Source organism: Gallus gallus, chromosome 3 (assembly GCF_016699485.2).
Source record: "Gallus gallus isolate bGalGal1 chromosome 3, bGalGal1.mat.broiler.GRCg7b, whole genome shotgun sequence".
NCBI classification, from domain to species: domain Eukaryota; kingdom Metazoa; phylum Chordata; class Aves; order Galliformes; family Phasianidae; genus Gallus; species Gallus gallus.
In genome coordinates, this window is record NC_052534.1 from 103,783,420 (window position 1) to 103,806,755 (window position 23,336).

A 23,336-nucleotide genomic window follows, 5' to 3' on the forward strand; every position below is an offset into this window, starting at 1 on the left:
TGCTAGGAAACTGTTGCCCACACAGTCCATCTTTGATCAGCCCAAACATACAGAAGTCAGAAAGCACCAAATCCAGATTATACAGTGGGTGTGGTAGGACAATCCAGCCAAGACTGTCAACATGGCAATGTGTTCCACAGTCTTCAGACTGGTACAGGATCTGGCATTATCTTGTTGCAAGAGAAAGGTTGTCTTCTTCTCTGGCCTGACTCCAGAAGTTCCAGCCTTCAGCTTAGTTAGTGTCGCGATGTAACAGTCAGAGTTGCTGGTTTGTCTGGGTTCCAGGAAATCCAGAAAGATCAACCCTTTCATACCCCAGAAGACAGTGCACATCACTTTACCTGCAGAGAGCTGCATCTGGAACCTTTTCTTTGATGAGGAATTCATGCTGCCACACCAAGGACTGCTGTTTCGATTCCAGCTCATAGTGTTGACATCATGTCTCATCACTGGCAATGATATGTTCTGGAAATTGTCACCTTCTCCCTCATTGGGTCAGTAGGTCCTAACAAACTGGCATACAGTGTTCTTTCTGTTCCTGTGTGAGCATCCATGGGACCCGCCTGGCACAATCTTTGCAATATTCCAACATTGCCACCATCATTTCCAATGCACTGAGGTCAACATTCAGCTCTGTACACAGTTCCCTCATCATAATTACCCATATATGTGGATGAGCTGATTAAGACACTCTTCATTTCATGGTGTTACAGCTGTGCATGGCTGTCCTGAATGTGGCTTATCTTTTGTGTTGCTGTCACCACTGCTGAAATGCACCACCTACCGCCTCTCTGTGCTACATTCACTGCTTGGTCTCCTTAACTGTTCAGCAAATGGGTGCCATTTTGTCCACATGGAGGAATTCAGTGACACAGCCTTTCTTCATACACACCTCCATGTCAGACACTACTCTGTCCAACTGCCCCCCTGCTGCCATCTGTCACAAGGCAACAAAATGTAAGGGGATGTTGGTGGGAAGGTTCAACCTCTACTGCCATACCACCAACATCTGCCTCTGATGTCGTAGGCCGACATAATGAAATAGGAGACATTACTTTCGGAGCCACCCTCATAGATGAGACTGGTGAAGTAGCAAAATGTCAAACTGAATGATAGCTCTTACAATTCAGGGGGATTCAGGTGGATCAGGGCACTGCCGAAGTGTTTCCCATGTTTTGAAAAAGGAGAAAGGCGGATTTTTAGTGCAGCAGTTAATTTTGCAAAGAATCAGAGCAGGCTAAGTGGTCTCTCATTTAGCCTGATGTTGGCCCTTTGCAGAATAACAGAGTGGTTAATTTGGGATTTCTTCAGCAGATAACTAGATACTAATAATTAAATGAACAGCAATCAGTGTGTTTTCTTGGAAAACAGGGCTTTGTCAAGCAAACCTTCTGTCTTTCAGTTTTGGGGTGGGAGTTGGGTTCTTTGTTTTGTTTTTTAATAAAACACGCCTGGCTGCTCAAGACAACTGTGGAGCTATAATATACTGCGATTTCTCCCAGGTATTTGGCTGGTATTACATGGAATTAACAAGGCACACATTAGAGAGATTAAATCTGCTTCACTGACAGATCTCAAAATGTAGTTGTTAATGAGAAGATATCATTGAGAAAGGCCATCAGCAACAAGCATTAAATCTTCTTCAGTGCTAGGTAATATTTCTACCAGCGATCCAGGTAATAGAAAATCTCCCCTGGTAAGGTTGCAGGTGGTGTAACATTTGGTGGGGTTACAGATATTACAGAATGAGCAATATCTGCATGTCCCAGTTAGGCAGTCTCAAGCTAGCAGCGGTGTTGTAAATGCAAAGCAATGCATTTAGGAAGCACAGTTGCAGCTGCACCTGCCCAAGCTCCCTTTAGAAAGCCACAGAGGAGGACATAACAGAGGCTGCTCGGAGCTGCACAATGTGAGCTCTCACTGCAATGCTGTGGATAAAAGTCAGTGCAATACTGGATGTAGCATATGAGCTGTAACAGAGGAATGAGAACAAGCTGGGAAGAGGAAGCAGTGCTGTACTGCAAACCATAGGGGCTGGAAGGGACCTCTGGAGAACATCTAGTCCCTAGAGCAGGCTGCACAGGAAAGCATCCAAATGGGTTTGAATTGCTCCAGAGAAGGAGATTCCACCACCTCTCCAGGCAGCCTGCTCCAGAGCTCTGCCACCCTCACAGTAAAGATATTCCTCGTGTTCATATGGAACTTCCTGTGTTGCAGTCTCTACTGATTGCCCTGTCTGTCACTGGGCACCACCAAAAAGAGCCTGGTCCCATCTGCTTGACTGCCATCCATTAGGTATTTATAAGCATCGGTAAGATCCTCTCAGCTTTCTCTTCTCTCTTTCACACAAAATATATGAATTTTTATATGAATTTTAAGGAGTTTATCAAAGAAAAGCTGAGAGGTGACTCAACCAGTGGGAGCAAGCAGAAGAGCTTTTGGTCTCACAGATGAAGGCGCAGTGGGTTGCAAGGGCCGGAAAGTGACATTATGCATCTGAGCCTTGCAGCAAGGCACTGCCCTACCAGCAATCAGACAGCGAGCCACCAGGGCCAAGCACACCACCACGGTGTTTGTACAAGATTAGATGTGCTCCCAACAGAGAGGCTGCCTGGGGAAAAGTCTGTGGCCTTATACACAAACTGCGAATGACTGCGCGCTGAGGTCCCTCCAGACTTCAGTCTCTGAGTCTACAAATTTCTCATTCCTCTCATTAGCAGGGATCACAAAAACATGGTTTAAAAGCAGCAACATAAACAACTTAAAAATTAACCGCGTGCTATTGATCTCCTCTCAACAGGAATCACACACCACCAAATTTGCTGGGAAAATCTTGACCGTATCACCTCTATTCTTAGCTGCACTGCTTTTACATGATAAGTGGGATTGCTTAGACAACAGGGAAGATAAATGTGTATGGTATTCCCTGCGTAGCACATGTGAAAACAGAAAGGTCCATTGGAACTGTGTTAATATCCAGCTAAATTACTCTTAATGAAAAACTAAAAATAAAACAGCTCAGATCTCCAGCTCACTCTCAGCCTGAGCACCCACTTTCAGGTTGAGCCTGGCCTCATGGAAGTCAGTAAGAATCATAGAATCAGTCAGATTGGAAAGGACCACTAAGACCATCAACTCCAGCCATCCACCTACCACCAATGTTGCTCATGAAACCATATTCCTCAGTGCCACGTCTCCACGTTTCTTGAACACCTGAAATTCTTGTTGACCTGGAATCAACCCATTGAGAGATGCTGCCAAGTGGGCAAAGCAGGCTAAAATACCATGGCCACTGTCTTGGCTGGACACCTTGCAGGGTATGTGGGGGCCTGAGTTGGGCAGCCTCCCCATGCGGGTTGGGGCTGTCCCTTCCTGCAGTGCCCTTCAAGGGGTTATTTTTCCAGACGCAAAAAGAATACGAAATGCATTCCAGTGTATCATTAAAAATTCCATATCCTGCTTGCTTGGAATGCAGGCAGCGTGCACACAGAAGTGCGCTACAGCGATCCTCCGCAGGGGAACGGCGGCAGCGTGGTGGTGCCAGCAATAATTCCAGAGCAGCTAATTTAGTACCAGCAATTCCCAATAGATACCAGAAAAGCATTTTCTTCCTCCTCCTCCTCTGTTAACCAGGAAGATTTATTAGATTGGTTCTGCCGAATGGAAATCTTTAATAAAACTTAGACTGGGGCTGAAAAGTACAACAAGAGCAGGGTTCATTTGTGGATATATTTTATTTTTTTCCTCTCCTTTCTAAATAAGCCCTTGCTCTTGAAGCACGGTGACTCCTTTGCTTGCTGATGTACAGCACTGGCTGCAGGCTCCCCCAGATGATTCACTTCCTCATTGTGAAGCTAGTGGTGACCTGGGGTGCTGGCTAGGTCAGAACACGGCTCATGCGGGCAGCTGCTCCCCAGCGATGTTATTACAGAGCTCCTTAATGGCTATGCACGTCTCAAGCCCATAGATGCGCCACTCTCGCAGCACGCAGCGCTTGCAGTTGGGCCAGAAGGGAAAACCTACATCTTGCAGCACGTCTGAAGGAGATGTGTGGCTGGGACTGTGCGAAGCAGACAACTGATGGGAACTGAAGCACCAGGCTAATAGCAATGATGGCTGCAGCAGTTTGTGACACGAAGGATTTCTGTGTGCATTAAGGCGTAACTGATACATACAGAGCGCTCGAGCCATTACTGATGTGCAGCGGGCTTTGGAATAAAACATTGCTGGTTTTCAGCAACAAGTAACAATGCCACACAATGGTTTTGGATCATTAGCAGGGGAAAGTGCTCACGGAGTACAGGAGAGTCTAACTGGAGTTTGGCCAAAACACCCACACTAATAATCTTGCTCCAAGAAATGGCATGATAGCCTTCTAATTGCCCATGACTAATCTGGACCCTCATTTATCCATCTCATTGTAAAGCTGACACCTCTGGCAGCCCATGCTCAAGCTTCTCACACATAACAGCCTAGTTGCTGACTGGCCACAAATAGCCACAAGCTCGTGACGGCACGTCAGCATCCTTAGCACAACGATCCATTGCCCTCCAGCTCACAAACGTTCAATGGGACGGTCCCCGGTGAAGCAAAAGCTGCACTCTTCCATTAAATCCTTCTGAAGATCGAGGGCAAGAAAGAAATTCATTCACTAATAAACACTGTGATTTTTTTCCATCTTCCAAGCAAATTCCGTTGATCAATCTGATAATATTTAATAACATTTCTGCATCTGTTTTGAATAAACCAGTGACTCCTTGTGCACACAGGCACAAGTGAGGCAGGAGAAGAGCTTTGTCTGCAGCCTCAGAACATATTAAGTTTTGGTGAATCAAAACAACATGCTAATTCAGCCGCTTCAAATCTCTTTCACAACTCCAGACATTACAAGACAAGATTCTTTCTTCTTTTCTTTTCTAACAGTTCCTGATAAGGCTGATGTGATCTTTCGGACTAAGCAGGAAATAACAATAACAAACAAAATGAACAAACTTTGCTGGTACTCCCTCCACTTGGTGCTGTTGTAATGCCACCAATATCATGAGAGAGACGTGTTGCAGCTGGAGCTTCCAGGCACCCAACCTCACAAATGCCACAGAGCAGAGGCACTGATGTGGAATCACAGAATGGCTTGGGTTAGAAGGGACCTTAAAGCCCACTCCCAGCAGGGTTGCTCCTCATCAGATCAGGCTGTCCAGGGTCCCATCCATCCTGGCCTTGAACACCTCCAGGAGTTGGGCATCCACAGCTTCTCTGGGCAATTCCATCAGGAGACTTTTCAGTGAAAAGCTGAGGGCTCACAACACTCTCCAGGGGAAGAGTGCCACCAAACCATGGCAGCTCAGTCCACCACTGGCTCTGAAGCCAAGGCTCCGTGCTGGAGCCAAAGTATGATACAGGGAGGGCTCACAGAGACATTAAGTGGTAGAGCAGACAGCAAAGCTGGTGGTCACACAGGATTAAATATACTGATTAAAAAGCAAAGTCAATGATTCATTTGGTCCATCAAGTTGTTGAATGGCCAACTGTCACAGAGGGGATCATCTCTGCCACCTGTTTGCTCAAGCTGGGGAAGGTAGAGAAGAAGTATAAAGGATGTTGAGGTTACATAAGCACTCCAAACCAGCAACAGCCAGACACTCACCATCCTTTCAGTTACCTCAGCCTCACTGAGATGCTGTTAGGATTGTGCTGCAGAGCTTCATGGAGGTCAGCAGACGGGCTGGACTAGAGGTGGCTGCGTCAGGGGACAGTCACGGTGTGGTCCTCTGTTGTCCTTATGGTTTGGGCAGTCGCAGTCACCCTGCTACCTTGGGTGAGTTGGCTGCGGGGCGATAGGTGAAGCCTCTACATCACTAATTACCTGGAGAGTAGAAAGCAGGGCTATAATTTGCAAAATGCTGAAACATATTTTCCTGGAAGGCATGGATAAAGCGACCTCCGTTCCGATGACGGTTACCTTCACCCGGGGCACGCTGCTGGATGGGAGCAGGTCTGGCTGCTCTTTAGCTGGGGAGGTCACTGCTCCAGAGCTGCTGGGGGTTTGTGTCTTCTGCAGCAAGGTTATGTGGTGCGGAGTTTCATTCCTGCCCAGGTTCTGACAACCCATAATCATTTTATCTCTCAGGATTAATGGCACCGAGCAATAAACTTGCATCCTAATTATTGTAATTATTTCTTTCTTTGTACGTCAGCCTTGGTAATGATGTTTTTACAGCTGATGGGACGGAAGGGAGAAAAGAAATATTGTCACAGTAATGAAGAGAGAGCAATGAGCATTCTCCTTTCCACTCACTTTCCTTAGGGTTTTGAAGCCTACTTGAGTTTTCTGTCCCCTAAAGTCCCAGAAATTAACAGTGATTGCCCTAATATTGGAAAGTAGCAGCAATCTAGGACTCAGTTCCTAATTGACCTTAAGTACCTGCCTCCTGCTTTAACCCTGGAGATGCATGAATATCTCCACATCCCCTGCGCACGTAAGTATTGGCTGCACACTTCAGAACTCCCTATTTCTTGGTAGCAGGGGGAGCTCCCAGGCTTGGCTCACGCTAAGTGCTATGCCAGTCTTATCTGTGGGAATTGTATTTGGAAGGGGCTGAAGGAAACTACTCTAATCACCATTAAAAATTCATAGTCTTTCGGAGGGTAGAGTTCAGCACCCATTTCTTCCCCAAAGCATCAGCACCGTTGTGAGAGGCTGCAATGTTCAAATGCTGTTCTCAGGCAGCAGTCATTAATTGCAGTGCTGTGGCCCAGGTGGAAGATAAGAGCTGTGTTTGCCCACCTGCTGTAACCCCAAATGAAGAATCCAGACTGAGGATGACCTGGGACACTGAGAGCCTGAGAAAGAAGTGCTGCAGGAACTGGAAAGGCCTCTGGGCTTAGAGCTCCCTCTGTCCATCTCTGTCTCCATCCAGACCAAGTGCTCCTTTCCAGCTTCCTTGGGCAGAGAGCAGCAAGTATGAGACAGGCTCTTGCAAGTCACAGAGTCAGCCGGGAGTTGACTTCTGAGCTGGTGTAAGACATTGGTTTGTCTGTATCAGCAAATTGCAGTTCAGCTCAGGATCCTCATGGGCACCATTCATCAGTACTGATGAAACACCCCAGGCTCCAGGTTGCTATCTCTTACCATTTCCCCTTATTTATAATTCTGCATCCAGATCTTAGGAATGTTTTCCTGTTTTTTCAGGTGTGCATTTGATTTTCCTGCTTAACCCAACAAAGTTGCTGAATTCACCCATTTAATAACTTTGTCTTCCACTTTTGTTGAGGAGTAATACTGTAAGGACTGATAAGTGCATCATTACAGAACCAGCACAGCAAAACTGCACTGTACTGCAGCCCATTCCTGACACTGGCCCTTCCTCCATCCCACCCCAAAAATATCTTAGTCCTAAACATGATTTCACTCAGGATTTTCTGGGCAGCTCTGCCTGTGCTCCCTCCATGCCATGAAGGATGCCAGGCCCCAGCACAGCCCTGCTGGCTCCAGCTCTGCCTCCTCTGGAAATGGATTTGTTCTTCAGAGCCATCTTTCAGGATGACACTTGTTTTCGTCAAGTCCTTGTTCTTCCCCATTTCTCCCTGACGTTTCAAAAATAATTACCAGTGGTTCAGTAAGTTCATTAGCAAACTCCCTTAAGACCCTGGGCTATGTATCATCCGGCCCTGCTGATTTGTGGATAGGCTCTAATCAAGTACTTCAAGCCTCTCTCACCCTCCTCCTCCTTTCAGATTAACAGTTATTTTGACAAGATTCTCATTATTTCCCATTTCCTGGTGGTATCCAGGGACTAGGCTTATTTGAGTCCTCGCTGTTGTCATTGCGGGTTTATTTTTAACCTACAGCTCTGCTTCTTCACAAGGACATCAGAGTTTTGCATTCTTCAGAAATGTTTTTTTTTTTTTTTTCAGTGCTGTTGTAGTCTCTGTTCATCCAGGGTCTTCAGGGTCTCTGGCTTTTGCCTTTGTCACTTTTCATTCTTCTTCCTCCTTGAACTGCTCCAAAAACAGCCAAGAGACATAAATTCACTTTTACCAAGACTTAAGGGTTCGCCGCCCTTCTCCAGATTCTTAGATCAAGGCCCCCTTCTTCGCCACAATGAATTTGTCATCTTCCTCTTTTTCGGCCTGTGTGAACATACTTCAGTGCCTCCTTTTCCTTTCACCTTGACATGGGCTTTGAAAATTGGGGCAATTTACAATCTACACACTGTTTTAGCGGCTTTTTGGGCATCACAGAATGGCTTGGGTTGGAAAGGACCTTAAAGCCCACCCAGCCCCAACCCCTGCTATGGGCTGGTTGCCCCCCAACCAGCTCAGGCCTCCCAGGGCCCATCCAACTTGGCCTTGAACGTCTCCAGGGATTGGGCATCCACAGCTTCCTTGGGCAGCAGGACTAGTCCCTCACCACCCTTCTTGCACCAAATCATTTTCTTACCTCTGAGCTTAAATCTCCCCTCTTTTAGCTTGACACCATTTCCCTTTGTCTTATCACAACAGAGTTCATTGCTGTTGTTCAAAGCACAGACACTTACTCACCTAGAAGGAACATGAAAAGGATTTATTTAGGAGAGCGAAAGGGAAGAGAAATGCCCACGCAGCTTTATATAAATAAGAAATGTATTCATGGTGTACCCCCTTGTTCAGAAACACTTGGGGCTGTTAAAGCGTAAAAATAACTGGTCGATGACTAACTACAACTTTCTTCTTTTCAAAAACTACAGTGCTGTGGTTCTTGATGGAAAGATATACGCCACCGGAGGGATCGTTAGCAGCGAGGGACCTGCCCTGGGCAACATGGAAGCCTACGACCCTAAAACAAACACCTGGACACTTCTCCCAAACATGCCGTGCCCTGTTTTTCGACACGGCTGTGTAGTTATCAAGAAATACATTCAGAGCGGCTGACAGAGCGAGGAGTTGGACGGAGGACTGCTTGTACCTGTTGAAAGCAGGCAAAGAGGATACTACTACTCATCACAAAAGCAGCAAAGCCAGCCAGCGAACACATTGCTCTAAAGTCTTGAATAGTGTCTACATTGAATGTAGAAAAATCATCCTCACCTTTTGGTGAACGAGGAGCAGAGAGCTCCGTGCTATGTAAGATATTGTAACTTAAGAATACAAGTGTGTCACTAGATGTTATAGTGGCACTTGTTCTGGACGTCGGCTTTTGGTCAACCCAGGTGCAATAGAATTTCACATATTTTTTAAGCTGGGGAAGAGAGGAAAAAAAAATCTGCATTTTACTTCTAGAGCTCAAGCTTGATTCTTAAAATAACCATGCAGATTAGTTTTACTATTACACTTTAGGCATCAATCTATTTGAAAGGTCAAAGTGTCCTTACCACTTTGATTCCTACATTTGTTTTTAACAAATACATGCTTTTCAATACCAATGACTGAGAGAAATCTTGTGTGACAAATGGCTTACGTTGATGTCAGTCTTCCATCAGGTGAAACGTGAAGTTCTCTAGAGCAGAGCCCAGGAGAGGGACAAGGCAGGGGCTGGGGAGAAGAGCCATTGGTAACACAATTCCATTTAATACGGTGAAAAGAGGTCTGTTGGGCTGTGCAGATTTCTGCTCCCATAGATGCTTGTGGGGGCACACACACAGCTGGGGCTCCCAGTGTTTTCCTCCCAGTTCTGCTGCTGAGCAAATGTTTTGGTGCCTGGTAATGCAACACGAAAACAGTTTGGAATTCAGAGGTGTTCTGTGGATCGGGATCACGTTGACACCCGCCCAGCGCAGTGTGGGATTTCCACATTTCCAACAAGCAGAGGAGGAGTTGCCTCCGGTTGTGGCTACACATTCGATTTCAGCTGTCCACCAAAATTCCTTACTCTTGGACACCTGCCACTATCTCTTCCTGTTATGTAAAGTCTGAGAAGATTCTTTTTTTTCTTTTTTTAAGAAAAAAAGTTTCCTTATAAGTGTGGAAATCTTACCTTACACTTATTTACAGATTTTAAACACACAAGTTGAAATCCCATGGTAGAAAAATGCATAGACTTAAGCCCAGTATAAGAAACTTTAAATGATTACTATGTAGAGTTGTAAGTATATGCACAGCACAGGGGTTATATTTTTATATATATTAAAATATTGTCTATCCAGAGAGCATTGTGATGTGGAAATTCTTTATAAATTTATACATAAAAGGATCAAATGGGAGACGGACTGGGTGACACAGAGGGGGCAGGGGAAAGACTCTTAAGGTTAACAAACAGAAAGCAGCCCCAAGCTAAGGATTGTCCAATTTCTTCCCAAGTAGAGGGAAAAAAGTTCCCATTCTTGCCTTTGCAGACCCAATGCCAAACACCATGCCGGTAATTCAAGCAAGAGTTCCTCTACAGGGTGTGGGCGAGATCCTACAGTCAATATCTGGTTGAATTTCATACCAAACATGTTAGCCTTTTTATACAGAGGGAGGTCTGCCTGCAGCTTTGGGGAAATCGATGCAGATGGTTAGCTAATCATCGTATTTTATTAATAATCATTTATAAAAGAAAAAAATTTGTATCTAGCAGTATTTAAAGAAAAAAGTGCTCACATCAGCTGAGTCAAACTCTACGGCGACTCAAGTCTCTCATTTTGACAGTGAGGTTCCAGCCTTTGTTATGCAGTCATTTTATTTATTCTTTAAAGAAAAAAAAATAAGCACAACAAAAAGTTATCTACTAGTATGTCATTTAAAGTATTTATGTCAAACAGGGTGCAAGTGTGAACCTAAGATTGGAGCACAAGTTTCTAACTGCCTGGGGCAGGACTAATTTAGTGTTGGTGTGCGTCTGCCTCCAAAGGAGGTGCTGCCTGTCAGCAAGACCTAAACACATTCAACATTTCCAGTTTAGCTTATTTCTTCATTTTTCACACTGGAACAAAACTGGCTATTTCTGTGAATAATATTAAAAACAGGGTTATCTGTAATGGTATTGTATATAGTTTATGTTTACTGTTAAGTTCTTGTTATATTATAATAAATATATTTATAGATCTAGATTCAGCATCCAGATTGGATTAATTTTGTCACGAGTCACCAAGAGACACCTTTGCATTAATGATTACTTCCATTCCCATCCCAGCCATGGATGAAAGCTTTTCATTCCAGACGGTTTCTCTTGCAAATCCCAAAAGCCACTGCCAACGTTTAAATGCTCAGCAGCTTCCCAAGTACTTCCATTCTCATTTTGGAAAAGGGACTTGGGATTTTATTCATCAAGACCACTGCTTCTTCATCTCTCTATTCCCCCAAATTTACTATTAAGCGAAGAGCAAAAGGGCTCAGGATAATGTTAGGAAAAAAATACTTCGAAGCTTTATCTTAAAATGCTGCTCTTTGCTTTTGTAATGGAAGTTAGGATGTCTGAAAGATGAAAGCTGCTATGCCCTACCATCAGAATTCCTTCCCATCGCAGAGCAGGAGCTCTACTATTCACCGCCGGACACTGCTTCCAGGGAGCACTTAGGTACAGCCACGCGTGGCTTTGATGTTTCATTAGGGTGACATCTGGTAGCTGTAAAGCTGGATGGGGAACAAAGATGAGCCAAATATAGCTTGTCTCAAAATACCTCTGCAGCGGAACATTGCGTCTGGATCTTAGGAGGCATATCTGTTATAGACATCAACAGAAATAAGCTAACATACATTGAGATTGTCTTCTGTTTTTACAGAGCATATCTAGACAAGTATTAAAGAGCTTGACTGCAGTTTTTAAAGATTGTAGGCTGGGCTTAGTGGCTCTGGTTGAACAGCCGAAGGGCATTACTGAAAGCCATGTAATTCCATGTCAGCCAATCCTGCTGCAACGATCCAGACCAGCTGGAAAGGAGTGGGCAACCACCATCAACAGGCAAAGGTGTCTGACTCAGCACTAGTCAGCAACGCTTGGTAGGGTGAACAAGACACAGACTGTTTGCTTCACTTGTACCTGGAAATTGTTTTTAGTTCCACCTGGGAAGCTGGCTGAGGGGTTCACCAATAGAAGGTAGTGGTAGGACACAAGGGGGAATGGCTTTAAACTAAAAGAGGGGAGATTTAGGTTAGATGTTAGGGGAAAATTCCTTACTCAGAGGAAGGGGAAGCACTGGCACTGCCCAGAGAAGGAACAGCCTCTAGGAAGACAAAGGGATGCGTCTCCAGCTTCCATCCCCCACCACATGAAGGTAGATAGCCATACCAGAGCAGAAACACCATTCTTCCTCTGAAAAGCTGATCTGCTGGAGGCACAACTGAACACTGCTGATGAAAGCTTACAGTACTTCCTGTTTAGCTAGCAGATTTCTTACACAGTAACAAATGCCAATTTTCTTCATCTAAAATTCCATTTAAATCAGTACCAGCTCTACACACGGAATTAAATGTTTTGGCTCAGTTACTACCTGGGAGAAGGAAGCTCCAGAGCTGTCATCAAGTCAAATCTGCCTCTGAATTTTTCATTAGTGGCAGTCTCTACAATAAAGGTCTGAAAGGCTGCCTGCTGGTTTTAATTTCATCATCTGTTCTTTTTGACTGACAATCTCCTTCCCTTCAGAGCTCAGATCCCCCATCTCACACAGCGAGATTCATCCTGGCAACGACATCCAACTCCTTTTCGACCTGTACGGAGAGCAGCACTCATAACCCTGGGTTTTCAAGAGCTTGACAGGAAACTCCAGCACACTGCTTGTAAGCAGAGCAATTAACACAGAAGCAGGAACTGTGATGAGGTCAGACATCAGGTGGAAATCCTTTACTCAGAGGGCGGTGAGGCCCTGGCACTGCTGCCCAGGCAAGTGTGGCGCCTATTCCTGGAAGCGCCCAAAGCCATGGATGGGCCCTGGGCAGCCTGAGCTGGTGAGAGGCACCCAGCCCATGGCAGGGGTTGGAGCTGGATGGCCTTTCAGGTCCCTTCCAACCCAACCCTGTGATTCTATGATCAAGGACTGCAGAAAGGCACGCTGTGCTCCACAGACAATACACACACCTCCTCTGCTATACAGCATCACTGACTTTTCCTCACATTCTTATGGCTAAAGAGAAGTCGCCAGTGACAAAAGCTTCAGCTCATCCCTTTTCTTCACCCTATGAAAAACATAGTTTTGTAATAGCTCCTACAGGTACCAATTCCTCTACAATTTTGGGAACTTTACTGAAGCAGTCCCTCATTTGTAATACAATGGCCTCGTGCTGGCAGACAGCATCAGAGGAAGGATCAGTGAACTGAATCTGAAGGTGATGCACCAAATGTTTTAAGCCGTAAGAACATAATGCTCATTATGCTCTGCCAGAAACATTGGCCCTCCACGCAGGTAAAAATAATCAGCTCTTGCAAAACAAGCCTGGACTTCAAGACCCACTGGAATTTCTGTAGCCATTCTGTTTCCATTAAAAGAGATCGTCTTTTAATAAGTTATTTACTTCCATGTCCAATGAATGCATTGTTCCATTACAGTGTTCCATTACTTGTTGACACCAAGTTCAATTTTACCTACTTCAATTTATCCTCAGCCTTTCTGCAAGCTGCCTGTTTATGTGTTGGAACGTACAAATGTCACATACAGCCTTGCCAGGGAAAAGGAGTAGAAATGTGGCAGAGGTGTTACGGAATGACTCACACTCTGTTTCCCATTCAGAAAGACACGTCCTGTGGGGATTAAGATGTCATTTCCAGACTGCATACTACCTAGAAAGGTAGCCCAATGGCTTTCTCTAGTAGATAAGTTTTCAAATTCAGGAGGGAACTTATACCCATCCACTTCAAGAAAGCCTTAGATGTCTTAGCCCTGCTGATAGTCATTTTTAATAACACTTGGAATACCTGGATATTTCAGAAGGAGTGCTGAAAACACAACAGTTGTCAAAAGGGCATGCTAAAGAACTGAGTAATTATAGGGCACTCACCTGACATCAATCCCAAGTGTAAATGGAAAGATGATATCTGACTAAACTGATCACAAATCAAAGAGCCAAGAATAAACATGATGATTTTTGAGAAAATAGGCCATATCACACAAACCTGATTTCATTCTCCGACAGGATTACATGTTTGATTGATAAAGTAATAGATTTTCAACAGTGTGTGACAAAATACTTCATCTCGCTCACTGTACAGCATCCAGATAGAAAATACTTTGCAGGTTAAGAATAGGTAGATGGAGGAACATCTATTCTGTTCAAGTACTTCCCATTTGGTATTATCTGAGTATTCCTAGTGGGGGCTTTGTGAGGATCCTCTTCTTCCAAGTTCTGGAAGGATAACGTTGAAATAAATCACTCGCCATGGGCCTGTGGAAAGATAGATAAGCAGAGAAGAAGAGAACAAGGGCCAAACAAGTCAGAAGCCTTCTGTTGGCTCCTCTGGCTAGCTGGAACCACTAAAGCAAATCTTGTTTTAATAAAACTAAAGATGATCTCAGAGAGGTGGGAGTGAGGAATTCTGACATTCAGGATGGAGCCCAGTGTGGAGCAGCAAGCTGGGCAAGAATCAAGCAAGAAGTGCTCCTAGTCTAATTTCCAAGTATAAAAGGACTGCATTGATTTTTGGACATGTAAAGAGGGGATCGGTGAGTGGGAATCTGTGATTTTAGTTCTAAATATAGCACTGGTGAGACTACTGCTAGAATATCACATCCATTTCCACTGTGAACAAGTGTTTCAGGAGATGTTGAAAAATTGACCTGCTACAAAGAGTCACAAAAATGACTTAAAGGCTGGAGCAAAGGCAGTGAGAGCCATAAAGAACTCATTCTGCTCAGCAAAAAAAAGGCAGAGAGGCTCCGAAACTATGCTGCAGTACTATCTTTGGGGACTGACAGGGAAAATAGATATGAAAAGTTCAATCTAGAAGAAAAAGCAAAGACAAGAGACTGTAATTATAAGCTACATAAAAGCAAATGAGGAATAAGGCATGGTTCTGGCAGTGAGCTTAACCTCCCAATGAAAAGCTCTAAGCACGAGGCAGATGTACTAACTCCCCAACCAAGCCTTTGTTTTACCCAACAGGAATTAGGAGACACTGGGCACTGAATCATTTGTAGCAGAGCACATTCAACACACCAATGCTTTCTGCTGATGCTGCACTGTGTGAGTGGGCCTGAATTTCTCTGACAAATGGTGAAATGCTTAAATCATCATTTGGTGTCAGAGCTACGAGTCGCATCCATTTGCAAAATTTATTCACAAGTATTGAAGAGGTTTAATAGTTAAGATTTACGCTCAATTTGTGCTTCTGTAGCTGTCTCTGAATCTTAGGAAAATGATGCTTTTTATCTTAAAATAAAGCTTTCTGCCTTCTACTAAAGTTAAGGGCACAACTCTGATCCACTCCTATATATACTCCCTGGTATATATAGGCTAACCATTCATTTTAAAGCTACTGTATCTGGAGCATTTCATGTACATGTATGTAGTCTTACATGCTTGCACTCCTGGTACTCAAGATGCCTACACAAAACAGTAATTACTCAACTGATGCTAACCATCACATTGAATGTGCAACATTTCCTTCACCGATCTAAACCTTTTATATTGTCACAGAGACCCACAGAATTGTATGCTTTGGAACACTTAAAGGTCATCTAGTCCAAATCTGCTGCAATTAACAGGAACATCTACAGCTCAGTCAGGTTGCTCAGAGCCCCATCCAACCTGACCTTGAATATCTCCAAAGACAGGGCACCCACCATCTCTCTGGGCAACCTGTTCCAAAATCGGGTACTGTGTTCTTCCAGCCAGCTTCCATGCAGCAGGTATCCTACAAGATACAGCCAACACAGTATGAGAATGTAAGCAAGCTCTTTATGACAAAAACAGAGCTGGGGTTTAGGAGATAATGAACAGTTCCTTAGATGAAGCAACATTAGTTTATCTCCCCTTTGTAGCAGAAAAATTCAGTTTCTTAGCAAATTCGTTCACTCAACACTCAAATGCAACATATTTTCAACGATTTTCTATGTTTTTGCCTATGCTTTACATCCTTTACTAAATTAGTATTTCCAAAGGAATCTCCTTTGAAACTTCCCTGCATTTCTTTCATCCCAATCTAGAGCTGAAGGGTATTGGTCTTGTACAGACTCCGACTGCCATACACAGCCAGACACCTCTAGGTTATAGCAAACGTGAAATTTCACACTGATGCAAAGGCTTTTTCATCACAATGAACACAGCACCACAAAAAACAAGATGACAAATGGTGTGAGCATTCTCAGCAGCCATACAAATTCCTGACTGCCATGAGACAGAAGTGAACACCACAGAAAAGGAGAGGAACCCATCACAACATGACCATCTCAGCACCTGCAGCGTGCCCACGCAGCCTAAGTGCCGCAGCACTGACGTCCCAAGTGCAGACTGAATATGAGGAGCCTTCTGGCATAGACTAATTCAACAGTACCTTCTGTACTTGAACCCTGAGAGCAGCTTTATTCCAAATCAGCACCCAGTCATTAGCAAACCTTGATGAGGATGGCCAGGTTTACACTAACATTCCACTGAAAGTGGTGAATCCATTTTAAATCTCAGCATCTTCTCTTTTTTTTTTTAATATGGTAACTCTCCACCATCAAAGTAAGGCTCAACACAGCATAAATCAAATGCATTCCAAAAATAAGTGGAATTTAGTAGTAGTTGCAGACATTTACTGGCATTGGGTTAAACAGAAATATATTCCCTATGCAAATGATAACACTATAAAAAAATTTACTCACCTAGAAATTGAATGAGGCTGAATTAATTAGTGTTAAAGTTTATAATCCCTGATTTTTACATAATAGTTACATGACCACAAGCGATGCATAAAAGGGGGAGAAACATGAAGTGTTTAACTTCATTAATCAGTACATAAGTCTACTGATTTGGCTTTCAGAATTCAGTCACATGCAGCGCCAGCTTAAAAATCCAAATACTGCAAGTCCTGATCAAAATCCTGCCTGAAACAGAGAACAAAAGGATCTCGGTTTTAATTTATTTAAATAAGATATCTGAGTTGCTTAAAGGAAAAAGGAGATGTGCAGCACTTCAAATTTAGAGCAATACAGGAGATTGCACGTCAAAACTACACTAAATGCAGAAAACAACAGCAGAAGGAAGCAGGCTTGAGTAGCACACATTTGTCAAATAAGGATGCTGCTCCAGTTTTTGCTAAGGCTTTATTAACAGTACATGAAACTCAACTACTGCTTGCTAATTCACACTTTTGAAGCACCAGAGCCCACTAATTTTCCAAGAAATGTTTTTCCAATGCCCCCAAAAAGCACAGTTTTGTCTCTTTTGACTGTTCATCTTTACCAGCACTGCTAGAAATTAAGCCTTCCACTGTTCTCTCCATTAAGGTAGCCATCACCACTCCAGAAAATAGAAACCAAGAGCAAGCCCTCAGCCCCATACTCTTTGTTCAGAGCCTCCAGATTCCTTGGACAACATTAGGTGTCTGTAGGGCAGCAGATCTCTAGGCCTTCAGATCCAACAGACCTGGCCATGCTGACACAGAACGAACCCAGGCTCCAAGAGATCACCTTGTTCACTGACTGCTTTCCCACATTCTAAGATCTAATTGTGCAGTATTTAAGAGTTAAGTCGGACATGGAACAAGTTACTACCCCCTCTTTACTTAACTATTGTTTCTTCCAGGAACCCTACAGTTTGAAGAACAGAGAGGAAAAGAGAAAAATGAGCCAACGTTGTCTATGTCTTCCACTTCAAGAGAAGCCTTACCAGATCTGTGCAACATCTCATCATGCATCACACAAGTTACCAACATTTAGCTCTGGATAAACTGCCAATGTAGGTCTAACACAAGTGAGATGTGGGTTGATCCTGAACTTCCATAACCTCTGACAGCTTTATTAGATATAAATCATCTTTTTCTTAGAAAAAAATGAAATAAAATAAATACAAAGTAAGGATAACTATGATATATAGGGAAGAATGAGAGAGTGTTTCCTTAAAGACCTTCAACTAGAAATTCTGGTATGACCCTCATGCTGAGGTACTATAAGCAGCCCTGGGTGTCTACCCACAACTCAACATGAAACATTTTCTAAGCACAGAGCATAAACTCATAATTACGTTATTCACCTGCCAACGTACAATGCTAATTTCACTTCTTCAGTCAAAATTAATCAGGACTTTAATGGACAAACACTGAAAGCAAGCGTTAGGCATTTAACCACCCCAAACAACAACACAGCAAGATCCCAGAGTAAAACACGTCACCTGCAACACCAGGGAAGTCTGTACAAAAACACTGCAACCAGCTAAGAGGCAGAATTGCTTTTAAATACAACATTCTTGAAGGAACTAAAGCTGTGTTTTCTTGTCATCTTTATTCAAGTATTTCACAGCAGTTATATTACAAATTACAGTAAAATGTTCAAAATTTCCAGAAGATCAAAAAATTAAATAACTTACTTCAAACTAATGTAAAATGATGTCAAACTGCAAAACATCAATTTGAACACAGTTCTGAATAAAACTATAGAATTCAAAATATACCATAGTTGATGGAGGAAGTCTACTTAATCCACCAAGTAGACACACGTTAATGAAACCAAACAGGACTCCCCAATGTCTAAATAACCCAATGTACAAGATACAAAAGATGCAAGTACAAGCCCAAATTCAAGCTTATGTTGTGATTACAAAATAAAACAAAAACAAAATAAATGACTATCAGCTGCAGGACCTGCCATTCAGGAGACTGAAGGATAAGCCACAGCTGACCCACCAACCCACCAAAACAAAAACAAAAAAAAAAGGAAGACAAGATATTACAAAAACCAGTAATCCTATAAATACATTGGCATATGAGGAAATCAAGTAACAGTACAGAGGACACAAAACAAAAAAAAAATAATTAATCACAGGTGAGATTCAAGCTTGCAAATACAATCAACTCCATAGCCATCAACTCCACCCAAGAGCAACACCATCATCTCCAGTACAGCCCCGCCAGCCCCACAGAGAAACCCTCTCTCTCATGGGTGGCCACATTTCATTGACCCCAGCACAAGGACTCACACAGGAGTTTATTTGCAATTTTCACAATAAGAAACAAGGAAGAGAGGTCAATTTGTACAAATTCTTGCCAGTGCTATGTGGCAAAAATAAAAATAAAAATAAAAACATACAAAGAGTAAACAAGTTTAGACCACATGGATAGATTAACAGCTGCTTTAACTCTAGAACCACCAGACATCTGTAAAGGAAAACAAAACTGAACTGTGGTTATTTGGGCTACAAAGGCGGGTATATCGTTTTATGTAAGCTGTCCACTATCACATTTGAAATCAGCTACTTCTCTCTAAACAACATGGCAGCTCCCAAGTTAGCAGAGCCGCCTCTTAAGCTTTTTCCCAATCAACAACTGACAGTAAAAATTTTCCTTTAGAAACATGACTTTTCAGAACCATTTTTAATGCCAGGCATTAGCTTAAACTTGCATTTTACACTCACTGGTGACTAAACTTCTCAACTGTTTTAATTCATATAAATTTATTATCGTCTTAAAAATGTATGCAGTTTTATCTTCCACAAGTGCTGCTGTTACTTGAACAAAAACTCCTTTGAGTAAGTGAAACTGGAATAAATATTTTTAAAAAATTCTGCAGCAAGAACCTGAGACTTGCAAAAAACCCTTTTATCAGAAACTTGCTACAAAAAATCTGCTACATTTTATTTAATCAAATCTTAAAGTTTGTAACAATTTCCATCAAAATACAAAATGCTGTTAATGTACCAGACAAAAATATCTCAAACAGGTATGACGCTAATAAATACTAAACAAAACATGGAAAAAAATCCCCTAAACAAATCTGAGATCAAAGAATCTCATCTAAAATGTGTTTTCTGCTTGTTTTTGTTGTTTTTAATCGCACTTTCCCACCTAAAAAATACAGCGATTCTGCATGGGTTGCATTTAGGTGTAACTAGATGTACAAGAATACCTAAAACCTTTTTCTGCCGTTAGCTACAAAGAAAAACAGTGGCATTCGGGGGAGAAATAGTTCCAAGATAGAATTATGTTGAATTATAATATACGAAGCACTTTGGATTACTGCAGTAGCCCAAGGCCCGTGTTTGTTTCTCTGCAGTGGTATACTACTATTAGTCATAGAGGTGGAGACAAGTACCTTAGCTTCAGCTTGCAAATGGGAGCAGAGTGATTACAGTCCTCCATAAACACTGTTGGTAACTAAAATACAAAAAGCTGAGGTAGCTCAGTATCTCTGCAGTAGTCCAAGACTGTTTTCTCTAATTAAAAACTAATCACACTGTGTTGCATATTTCTGGAAAGACACTTCCGCAGCTACGTAGGGATACGATGGATGGTTAGAGACGGTAACACCAGCCAACTTCTCTACAACAGTTTCCACTTACATTGAAAGAAATCAGCCCAGGTAACATCTTAATACCGAGCTCGTGACAAAACGTTTATTCTCGAAACTGCCTAGACTGTTCTCTTCAGTTTCCAGAGAGGAAAGATTTTGAACTACAATATTCAGACTGGAGAACTGTGGTCCGAACAGATCGATTTGAAAGGCTGCCCTCCAGTCTCCTGACATTAACAGTGCTTTGCATGGACTGAGTCATGTAGCCCAGTTGAAGTTTTATTTTCAGGTAAGCTTGGGCTCCAGGATTTTGACCGACATCTTCTTACCTGCACTGCACAGTCCATGCTATATTACAAACACAGAAACCTGCCAGTATTAAACTGGCTTTTCTTAAAGAACTCAAGATGGACAACAAAGAAATGGTGGGAAAACGCTTCACTTCTAGCAACACAGCAGAGTTTCACTGTGTAACTTGTTTCTAAAACAAATCTATACCAATGAGAAAGAAATTTTACCATTTTGGTAAAGTATGTGGCTTTTTCAGTGTGTCTTAGTTTCGTTCTGTAGAGTAAGACAGGCATTATAGAACCATAATACTGGCTGCCATCCAATGAAGTGAATACAAATCATCTGTTTAGAAATCGTCATTCTGAAGAGAGCTTTCTAACATTGCCATTTGCTATAATCCAAACCAATTGATTAGCCTTATCTTTCTCAATTGACTAAAAGGCACATAATAGGCAGTTCTAGAGAGCCTCATCTTCAAACTACTGTACATCCAGTTACTCAAGATTCCTACCACAATGCATCATTGCCTTCTTTAGAACAGATTTTTTTTGTCCATTGCCCCAGAGAAGAGAAAGATTGGAAAAAAAAATAAAAAAGGTTGCCTGTTTAAAAATATTCAACTTAGATCTGCTCTTTTCAGTTCTCTCATGTATGTTGGTCTCCACTTTGCCTGAAGTTTCACCAGAGATAATGCATGTAGAGTGAACAAGAGCAGAAGAGAGAACAGTTTCTGTAGCACCAAAAATCTCCAAGCTGTGGCATTGTATTCTTTATTTATATCAGATACAACTATTTGAAGTTCCGTTTGGTTCTTGTAGGCTGGTTGGTTTCGGGTACCTGAGACAATAGCACCAAATTCAACAGAAAGAAAAAGAGAGAGCACTTAAGACCAAGGCTCTGCACATACTTGGTGCAAATGGAAACTGAATGGCTCAGAGGACTGCTCTCCCATGAGCAGTTTAAGAGAGGACAAACCCACCCATCTTGACGAGTTCACAGGAATGTTTCAAAGACATGAACTGTTCTTTCCATCTCCTGCAAAAAACACAGAACTTCAATCATACACAGATACAGAGAGAGACAAAAATAAAGTTATATTACATCATCATATTTACTGGGGCATCACTGTTTCTTTTCTTGAAATCCAAACAAGTAATTCATAAGAAAACAGATGTTTCTGTTTATTAGCTCTCATCTGCTAGCAAAAGATGGTGAAAGAGGACATGACTTAAGATGTTAATGCAGAGAAGCTCTCCAATATTACAATCCATGAGAAAATCCAAGTCAAGTGGAGTCACGTATATAATTAAGGTACTTGATAAATATTATTAAGAAAGCATTGCGATAGCACACTGCATGAATCCAGGTCTTAATGCACATTTGAGGAGCTAGTGGTAACTTGACTGTAAACACCTATCTGCAAGGTTTGGAGAATCAAAGTAAAGATCTGTCCCTACTTATTTCATCTGCATAGATGTCTTTTTAACCTACATAATATTTGGCACAGATTTAGAGCACAATTTTAGGTGAAGATGGCAGAGGAGTAGTATGAAAACGGTTTTGAAGTATTTTGCAGGACAATACCCTATGCTACTGCCTCTCCGGATTTTGTAGTAAAATATTCATGGAGAAAAGCATTCGGGGTTCCAATTAGAAACTAGCAATTTTTGTCTCTTTATCAGCAGGATTATCAGTTGAATCACAAAGTTGATCTAAACCATTCAGCAGCTAGAACAATGTTGCTGGAGGGAAGGCATGTCCAGAGTTATGATCAGTCTACATCAATGGTGAAATGACCCACTTACTCCTGATGTAGACAGAAGGTCTTTGAAATGAAAACACTTTAAAAGGAAATGCTGTCAGCAGGCAACTGGCCTATATCACACTGTACTGGACTTTCCCAAGACCATCAAAAGCTTATTTTCCAATTTAGAAAAAGCTTACATGCTTTTAGTTTTGTGGGAAAGTCCCAAACAGCAAACTGCATGGAGATACTCTTTCTTTTTTTTTTGCTTAATAACACAAATGCAAGCAGGGGCACAAGAAACAACAGGCAGAAGCCTCTAACTTCAATGTTATTCATGCTACAAATTTAGAAACTTCTGGCACAGGAATTAAATTATTCCCATCAAACAAATAAAGGTTGAAAAAAAATATATATGCCCACAGTTTAATCTTATGGTTTCAGAAGATTATGTATTTTCACATAAATTGAATAACAGTACACAAATTAGTGAAGAACAAGGAAAGGGATGTTCAGATTGATACATTCACTCACTAGGAGGGAAACCTAATCTAGTGAATGGTGTCCCAGTCCAGGACAGGGAAGTTGGACAAGATTATTTTTAGAGGTCCCTTCCAACCCAAACCATTCTATGATTCTACCTATAAAGCCTTTCCAATATTATTTCCACAGACTTCCATATAAAATAGCCCCCGTTTCTGTTCCATTCGTACTCTGCTAGCAAATGCATCTAAATGCTGCTGCATTCTATCCTCCTTTTCCTCTGTTCTTTTAGGTTAAATTCTTAATCCTTTTCTGAGCAAAGCATAATTAGAAGCAATCCCTGTTTGAGTCATTACTATGCTACACTTTCTTCTGTTCATAAATACACACCTTCCTCTAAATCTACTTAAAGCTCTTACGTGCTAGTACAACAATAAAGTCATAGATCAACTGTTCTTGGAAAACCAGTCGCACAAAAGTTAAATAAATAAATTGTATAACATCAC

General features: G+C 42.2%; 2 protein-coding genes across 18 annotated transcripts in view; one reads left to right on the forward strand and one right to left on the reverse strand.

Moving 5' to 3' along the window:
- The window catches only part of KLHL29 (kelch like family member 29), a 415,168-nt gene extending 391,833 nt beyond the window's left edge, over positions 1-23,335 (forward strand). For 10 of the 11 annotated variants that reach the window (XM_025149101.3, XM_015285050.4, XM_015285051.4 and 7 more), the window contains one exon: positions 8,727-11,006. In XM_025149101.3, coding sequence (XP_025004869.1) covers positions 8,727-8,910 — 184 coding nt within the window. In that variant the 3' untranslated portion in view covers positions 8,911-11,006. Of the gene's footprint in view, positions 1-8,726; positions 11,007-17,613 lie in introns of those variants that run through there. The other variant, XM_040698001.2, reaches the window with a different exon arrangement.
- Positions 18,290-23,336, reverse strand: part of ATAD2B (ATPase family, AAA domain containing 2B) — a 72,969-nt gene continuing 67,922 nt past the window's right edge. For 6 of the 7 annotated variants that reach the window (XM_040697998.2, XM_015285046.3, XM_025149098.3 and 3 more), the window contains one exon: positions 18,290-21,638. In XM_040697998.2, the coding sequence (XP_040553932.1) occupies positions 21,597-21,638 (42 nt within the window). In that variant the 3' untranslated portion in view covers positions 18,290-21,596. The remainder of the gene's footprint in view (positions 21,639-23,336) is intronic. The other variant, XM_040697997.2, reaches the window with a different exon arrangement.